The following is an 8,562-nucleotide window of genomic DNA, read 5'->3' as shown; positions in this document are numbered from 1 at the left end:
TCAGTTCTCTAGACGTCATTGAGATGTTTGGCGCCATCTGGTGGTTCAAGGTCGTTCACTACGAATGAAAATGTACTAAGCATTATTAATGATTTAAAAAATCTATGACCTGTTGATAATAATTCACTTCAACTTTGAATGTGCATCCATCATTACTTTTATACTCGAGAGCTGAACAAACAATGATATCTGTCACTAGTCACTAAGTCCTTTATTAAGCCACCTTCCTTCCTAAGACTTACAGGACTGAGACTTAAATCGCAACAAAACTGCCCAACCGAGAATCTAGTGACTTTTTTGAGTTAGGCTTCTAACAGATGATGCACGTTGATACCCTTACTTAAATATCAACTCAGAGGCCTCACAAAAGCTGATGTTAATGTGAAATTAATAGCCATTGTGACAACCATAGAACGTTTCAGGCAGAGCCACACACAACAGTAGGGAGAAGTCACACACCAAAAGCCAGCTTTACCCTTTTAGAAGCATCTTTATTAGTCAAATAATGTTTTCAGCAAACGTATGACAGAAAATAGCAGCAAAAACATTTGAGGGTATGATCCGGGAGGACTTCACTGGACTGTCCACCAGGCTAAGACTGTAACACAGAGTAAACGCTGGTTTGCGTATAACAGTTTGAAGCTGCCGGAGTCCAGCTCTCAACCTTAAGATCTCTGCTCCACGTCAAACTCCCTTCTATGATTCGACTGGGCTTTGAACTCATCCTCTCTCAATTGGCTGATGAGTGGCAGCGACGGCTCTACACAACTGACTGGAAGGTGGGAAGGAGAAGAATCTCCCATCAATGACAAACTCCTTTTCCTGCTGGGGCCGCTGTCCACGGTGCTGATGGCGGCTCGGTTCTCACAATGCTCCTGGGTTGTAGCACTAAATTAATCTGATTATCTCCACCTAGTCGGTTGCCAGGCTCTCTCTCCCATGTCTGTCTGTCTGAGTGTTTACATGTGTGGGTGGGACTTCAGGCTCCAGTGCCATCCAGATTACAACATCCACTCCACCTGCTCTGTGTACACACCTGTGAATCCCAGATCATTGTTTTGTACTTCAGCGTCACTTTTTCTCTCGGCCGCTTTGATTTGATTCTGATATCTCTCTCCTGTTGTTTAGTTACCACTCCCCGTTTTCCATCTGCCTGCCTGCCTGCCCTGCCTGTTACCCTGCCCTGCCATCCTAAACCCTTACTCCTTCATTGAATCTGTACGAGTCTGGAGTCTGTGTCTTGTGCTTGGGTTTACTAGCTCTGACCATAGCACAGAGTATGAGAGAAAGATGGAGGACCAATACATCTAATTGCAAAGTAACATTTTATTAAGTGAACAGTAAATTAACATTCATTCAATAAAAATGAAGAACAAATGAATACAAAACACTCCTAGTTAAGAAGACAGTCGCAGTTAAAATAAAACTAGAAGGCAAGAGCACACACATTCATTTGGTTAAGAAGATGCGCAACTTTCTTTGGAAAACACACTAATGATTTTCGTTGTAAAGTGCCTTAGGGTACAGCACAGGGACTAGAAAAACCTGAAACATGTCAAACATCAACAGTAAAGGCAGTCTAAATGCGCTGAGCAAGGTTTATCCTATACCATAAATGTAACATTGTGCTTTTTGAAAGCATTATAATTGATAAATACATTAAGTAATTACTAAAAATAAATAATATAAATTACTATACAAGTACTATAAAACACATGCCACTTTTGGAGAAACTCATTCTAGAAGAGTGTTTGGATGATTAAAGCTACACAGATTGTGAGAATACTAAACTGGTAGCTGATGCCAGTTGAGGCTGAAACTGTGGTTGTCTTGACAACAGCAGTAGTTGCTTTTGTGGTACCAGCAGTAGTTGTTTTTGTGGTACTGGTTGTTGTTTTTGAGGCACCTGTTGTTGTGGAAACTACTGTGGATGATGAAGAAGCAGCTGTTGCTGTTATAGGGTGAGATGTACTTGTCGTAGGAAGACCTTTAGTTGTAGTAGCAACTGGGGTTGATATTGCAGCATCTGTGGTTTTGGAAGTAACAGTGGCAGTAGAAGAAGTTGTGGTTATTGTGCCACCAGCTGTGGTTAAAGGAGAAGTTTTTGTTGTGGCACCTGCAGCATTTGTTATGGCACCGGCTGTTGTTGTGGAACCTCCGCCTATTGCTGTTGTGGAACCTCCAGCTGTTTCTGTTGTGGTAGATGCGGTTGATGTTACAGATGCAACTGTGGCTGTTGTAGGGACAGCTGTGGTTGTGATAGGAAAAGCTGTGGTGGTTGTAATAGACGCTGTGGTTGCTGTGTCACCAGCTGTGGTTATTATTGTAGAATCAGCTGTGGATGTGGAAGGAACTGCTGTGGTTGTGATAGGAGCAGCTGAAGGTGTTGTGGCACCAACTGTGGCTGTTGTAGGGACAGCTGTGGTTGTGATAGGAGCAGCTGTGGGTGTTGTGGCACCAAATGTGGCTGTTGTAGGGACAGCTGTGGTTGTTGCAAAATCAGATGCGGTTGTTGTAGTAGCAGCAGTGGCTGTTGTAGGAGCAGCTGTGGTTGCTGTAGAAGTGGCTGTGGTTGTTGTTGCACTAGCTGTGGTTGTTGGAGGAGCAGCAGAGATTATTGTAGAAGCAGCTGTGGGTGTTGTGGCACTAGCTGTGGCTATTGTTGAAGAAGCAGCTGTGGTTGTTATGGCAACAGCTAAGATTGTTGTAGGAACAGCTGTGGTTGTTGTAGGAGGAGCTGTGGTTGTTGTTGGAGCAGCTGTGGTTGTTGTAGGAACAGCTGTGGTTGTTGTAGGAGCAGCTGTGGTTGTTGTAGAAGCAGCTGTGGTTGTTGTAGAAGCAGCTGTGGTTGTTGTAGAAGCAGCTGTGGTTGTTGTTGCAGCAGCTGTGGTTGTTGTAGATGCAGCTGTAGTTGTTGAAGGAGCAGCTGTGGTTGTAGTAGGTACGGCTGTGGTTGTTGTAGGAGTAGCTGTGGTTGTTGTAGAAACAGCTGTGGTTGTTGTAGGAGCCGCTGTGGTTGTTGTAGGATCAGCAGTAGTTGTTGTAGGAGCAGCTGTGGTTGTTGTAACATCTGTTGATATTGGGGCTGCTGTGGTTGTTGAAGGATCAGCTGTTGATGTTGGAGCTGCTGTGGTTGTTCCTGGGACAGCTAGAGTTGTGGAAGTTGAGCAATGCTGATTATTTTCAAACGTTTGAAATTGAAAATATAAATGATTTACCTGGTTTCAATGCTATAAGAATGAATTTAAAAATCACTTACTAATAATTAGAAGTAGCAGAAGCATTTTCTGTCCAATCATTTTTTAAATGTTTCCTTCGATTCTGAAAATAAATAAATAAATGATGTGTACTTAACTTCATTGACACATAAGCAGCTAGGGGCGTTGTTAGACATAAAACTCTACTGCGGCACAGGCCGCAGTAGAGTATCCCTTCATATCCCTTTTTTTCCCTTCATATCCCTTTTTTTTCTTCCAAGCGTGTTGCGCTCAATGCACTACTAGGCTATAGAAGCTCCCCTTGCTTAACCCACTATACAACAGTTCAGGGACGCAAGTTTGATGTCAGCTTTGGCAGGGACATCTATAGTTAATGCAAGCGCACATTATTTTGAGCTTCATGTCATATTGTTTTTATGTTTTAGTAAAAATAAGATGGTAGGCCTATCATTTTAAAACTTTCTTTAGTTTTGTAATGTTTTCTTAGCCTACCTCAATTCTGACGTGTGTGCCAAGTCCGACACCTGGACTTCTGTGTGCGTGCTGCAGTGGCTATTTGGCAAGCTCAGAAGAGCGCGCTGACATGCATCGGTTTGTGTTTTCGGTTAAACTGCTTTGATTTTACAAGCGTTGATTGGGATACTGCGTTTATTTTTTTCCGGGATTATCAACCGAAATTAATGCACTGACTAGTTAAGTAAATTGTTAAAACTCAAACTTTACATTTTACTGGGGCACAGCAGATTTATACTGGGGCACGTGGCCCAATAAAAAGGGTCTAACGACACCCCTTCACATAAATCTAGTGTTTCTTTGTATTTTCAGCATAATAATATTAAACATTAATATACATTACATTTTACAAGCATCATGTATTCCAGTAAAAACATTGAAATTGCAATCATTCAGATGTCAGTTTAAGATAGCATGGAATGGTGATCATTTATTCAACCTTTAGCTCAATATTAATTTGTATTCATTCATCTAAATACACTTTTCATATATAATTAATGCAGATGTTTTCAACATGAATCAATTTCTTTATGATCAGAATTGTAAATATTTTCTAACTATTCAGTTTAAAAGATTTAAACACTTACCAATATTAACAGGAGTTAAAATATTCACTCAACAAATTCAGAGATTCTCTCTCGTCAACTTCTTCTCTCCAGCAGTGTTCTTCAAGTCTGTCTTGGTCTCTTCAGCATGAGCTTTTATTGAGGAGGTATCCACCTGTATGACATCAGAAGAGAGTTTTGTATGTAAGGGAAAAACAGGGTGGAATTGTCATGACATACCATGCCTTTCTATTTTCAGTGTTGTGACATCACATTATCATCATCAGTCCATCTTGACACACCAAGAGAATTCTTCAGCAAGTTGTCGTTTCCCAAAGTAATTGTTAAATGCTATATCTGTAAGATGAAAATGTTAATGTTTCCAAGTTGTACCAACAAGGTCTTGTACAACTACTGTTAATCCTCCTGAATAATGTATTATTTGAAACATTTTCACTTCTAAATGAATATGTGAAGTACACAGTTCATGACATTTCTTAATATTCACATGACAGAAATACGTTCCGAGGCAATAAGCAAGACACATCATGTTAAAGTATTCAATTGGACACACCCTTGTTTGTTTATCACACACCCATTTCTGGCACAGTACAGTGCTTAGTACCTGCACCTGTGTCATATATTGTCACTCTTCCTACGTAACATCTATGAATGTCAGACAAATTCACAAATGTTCAGAAGATAGCTCAAATAATCATTTAAAAATAATTAGTGCCAAGTGCCAGGAGGCCCTTTAATGATTTTTCTCATATAAACCTATGGGCTTGTTACTGTACTGCTCGGTTTTCTAATGGAAGGCTTTTCACCAGATTACCCCAGATCAATTCACATAACTTAATTATTTTTTGTACTCAGACATCATTTCCATAACTGAATATGCTATGACAATAGACACATTTCTATATATAACTCTATCCTATATCTGACACATCAGTGCACAACGTCAGCTTTTGTTATACTATCGGACTTTTTCATCTATACTATAATGTATATTGTATGATAATATATATATATATATATATATATATATATATATATATATATATATATATTAATTTGATGGCAAGGAATAATCATTTTGCTAATTCACTCCAACTTTGAAATGTTCATCCATCAGTAACTTTATACTGAAGAGCTAAATAGTCAATTATATCTGTGTTATTCCTTAAGTGCCATCGTTCTGTATTCAGCTGTTGAACCAGTACTAAGAGTTTGGACTGAGAGTTTAACCACTTCAACAAAACTGCCCAACTGAGGCTTGATTGAAATTTATGAGTCAGACTTCCAATTTAACAGATGATGCATGTTGGTGGCACTCCTGAATTAGACACAGAGGCGTCACATTTTTCTATTTAACAAGAGCTTGTTTTACTATTCAGTTAATAGCCACATAAATCATATTATCTCAGCTCATTTTTACCTCAATTTCCACTTAGCCTGTAGCCAGGGTCTCTCTCCCCTGTCTAAGTGTTTATGTGTTTGGTGTGTCTTCAGGCTCCAGCATTCTGGTTAGTTCATTCAATCCACCTGCTCTGTCAAACCACCTTCAGATCATCTTCCCATCACCATGCAGTATTTCTACCTTGGCTTCCAATATACTCATCTCCAGATACGTTTTTTGTATTTCCTTGTCAGTTTCGCTCTTGGCTGCTTTCTTTTGTTATCTTTAAAACAATATCTCATGTTGTCTAGTAACCACTCCCTGGTTCCCGTATGCCTGCTTAACTGCCTGCCAATGTGCCTGCCTGCCTACATGCCCTTACCTGCCTTGCCTGTCATCTTTCCCTGCTATCCTTACTCCTTCATTAAATCCTTATGTGTCTGGTGTCTTTGTCCTTTGGGTTCTCTAGCTCTGACAGTCTCACCGATTGTGAAAGATAGAGGGATAACCAGTCCAATACGTCCAAAATAGTATTTTTATTACTTGAAAAGTAAAATAATCCACATATAATAAGAACACAAATAAAAATAAAACACACCTTCTGATTATGAAGGCAGTTGTAGTTCAATAAAACTAGATGCAGAGAGCACTGGAGTTCATATAAACTCCTCAAAAAAAGTTCGGAAACGTTATTTCAGTCGATTATTCCTCCCCTTTAATAATACCAATTGGTATTGTATTTTATATTGTTGTAAAGCCTGATTAGTCCCCTTTACAACGAGGTACAACTTGTAAGGATCGTGCATTCATGGAATGAGCAACACAGCTAACCGTGTGGGTAGCTGCTAGTCCAAGCACTCGTCCTCTCCAAGTTGGACTATTGCAACTCGCTGCTCGCTGGTCTCCCAGCATGTGCAACCCGCCCTCTTCAGAGGATTCAGAACGCAGCGGCCCGCCTGGTCTACAATCTACCCAGACGCTCCCATGTTACCCCGCTCCTCATCTCTCTCCACTGGCTACCTATCATGGCCCGTATCAGATTCAAGACCCTGGTATTGACCTTCCGAGCAGTGAACGGGACTGCACCCGTCTACATCAAGTCTCTCCTGCAGCCTTACACCCCCACCCGCCACCTACGGTCTTCTTCAGACAACCGCCTGGTGGTCCCACCGCTCAAGACCGCCCGGTCCCAACACAAGCTTTTCTCCTGTCTGGCCCCCCAGTGGTGGAATCAACTCCCCACCTCCATCAGAGACACTGACTGTCTCTCCACCTTCAAGAAAAGGCTCAAGACGCACTTGTTCCGGGAGTACAACAGTACTTAGGAACGGTTCGCTTGACCCGATGTTAGTTTCCTCAAGGATCACAATGACTCTTGCTTAGAGACTTGTTGCTCTTGTGGTTAGTGGTAACTGATTTAAATTTTTGTTCTCGCTGTGATATATTGTTTTATTACTGTTGCTTGCTTTTTTCCACAGGTACACTTGCACTTATAGCTGTTCATGTTGTTTAATTGTAACTTGTTTAACTACATGCTCTTATGGTTCTTCCCTTTGGCACTTACTTTGGTTGTTCACAATGTGTGCTTCATGTTTTGGCTACTCGCAATGTTTTTTGGCTATCTTGTTGTTATGATCAGTGACCTGCACTTTGTAAAGCTCTCTCTTGGAAGTCGCTTTGGATAAAAGCGTCTGCTAAATGAATAAATGTAAATAAATGTAAAATGTAAATGAGTAGCGGCCCGAACAAAATTGCCAAAATCCCCTGCAATATTTTTCTGTTGGTATTCACTCTCGTTTTGAGTTGCTTGGTGGATTGGATGATTGCACTCTCCCACAGTAATAAGGAAAAAACAACACATATTGGGCATTTTTACACTTTATTTTAAACTGCTCTATTCATTTTACACTGTCAGGGACCTCAGTAGTGTGTGGAAGATCCATATGCAGCCACAACAGCTTGGCACCTCCTCCTCATGGGATCAGCTTGGGCGTGCTGTACGTGCCAGAGTGACCAACGCAAACATGTTGGCTGACTTGCGACCAATCCTGGTTGAGAAATGGGATGCCATCCTACATCAGTGTGTGACCAGACTGGTGACCAGCATGAGGAGGAGGTGCCAAGCTGTTGTGGTTGCGTATGGATCTTCCAAACGCTACTGAGGTCCCTGACAGTGTAAAATGAATAAAGTGTAAAAATACGCCAATATATGTTGTTTTTTCCTTATTACTGTGCCCTATTATTCCTTATTATTACTGTGGGAGAGTGCAATCATCCAATCCACCAAGCAACTCAAAACGAGAGTGAATACCAACAGAAGAATATTGCATTGCATTGGGGATTTTGGCAAAAGAAATTGGGCCGCCATCCACACGGTTAGCTGTGTGGCTCATTCCATGAATGGACGATCCTTACAAGTTGTACCTCTTTGTAAAGGGGACTAATCAGGCTTTCCAACTATATAAAATATAATACCGATTGGTATTATTGAAGGGGAGGAATAATCGACCGAAATAATGTTTCCGAACTTTTTTGGAGGAGTTTAGTTGAGTACTTGTGACTTTCTTTGGAAAACACAGAAATCATTTTAGTTGTGAAGTGCAGTAAGGACACATGGAAAACTGGAAGTTTTTTCTTCAACAAACAACATCATTGTAAGAAAAATGTGTTTTACTAGAAAGTGTTAGCTATTGAAGTTCACATGCAAGTTCTATAAAAGCCAGAACATTTGGTGAAGCATCAAGTGAAACTGATGAGAAGGTGATTGGCTGCAATCTGCCTACCCTCGAGGACCTGTACACCTCGAGGACCCTGAGGCGAGTGAGGAAGATTGTGGCCGACTCCTCCCACCCTGGACACTCCCTGTTTCAGTCTCTCCCCTCCG

General features: G+C 40.9%; 1 protein-coding gene across 2 annotated transcripts; it reads right to left on the bottom strand.

Moving 5' to 3' along the window:
• Positions 1–1,306: 1,306 nt before the first annotated feature.
• LOC136957025 (uncharacterized) lies at positions 1,307–4,445 on the bottom strand. Of its 2 annotated transcripts, XM_067251114.1 has the most exons (3): positions 4,319–4,445; positions 3,260–3,321; positions 1,307–3,148 (listed from the first exon to the last, which is right to left on the bottom strand). In XM_067251114.1, the coding sequence occupies exons 2-3, from the start codon at positions 3,297–3,299 to the stop codon at positions 1,740–1,742; spliced, it is 1,449 nt and encodes a 482-aa protein (XP_067107215.1). In that variant the 5' UTR covers positions 3,300–3,321; positions 4,319–4,445; the 3' UTR covers positions 1,307–1,739. The 2 variants fall into 2 exon arrangements, with proteins under 2 accessions (XP_067107215.1, XP_067107213.1); XM_067251112.1 differs by lacking the exon at positions 4,319–4,445 and having other exon boundaries at positions 3,260–3,411.
• Between the last annotated feature and the right edge of the window lie 4,117 nt (positions 4,446–8,562).

Source organism: Osmerus mordax, chromosome 14 (genome assembly GCF_038355195.1).
Source record: "Osmerus mordax isolate fOsmMor3 chromosome 14, fOsmMor3.pri, whole genome shotgun sequence".
NCBI classification, from domain to species: Eukaryota; Metazoa; Chordata; class Actinopteri; order Osmeriformes; family Osmeridae; genus Osmerus; species Osmerus mordax.
This window is presented reverse-complemented; position numbering and strand designations above follow the sequence as displayed.

Coding starts and splice junctions, on each gene's coding strand:
- LOC136957025 (XM_067251114.1), bottom strand. CDS start 3,299: ATGATTGGACAGAAAATGCTTCTGCTACTTCTAATTATTA. Junction 3,149..3,259: donor TCTGCTACTTCTAATTATTA/GTAAGTGATTTT, acceptor CCACAACTCTAG/CTGTCCCAGGAACAACCACA.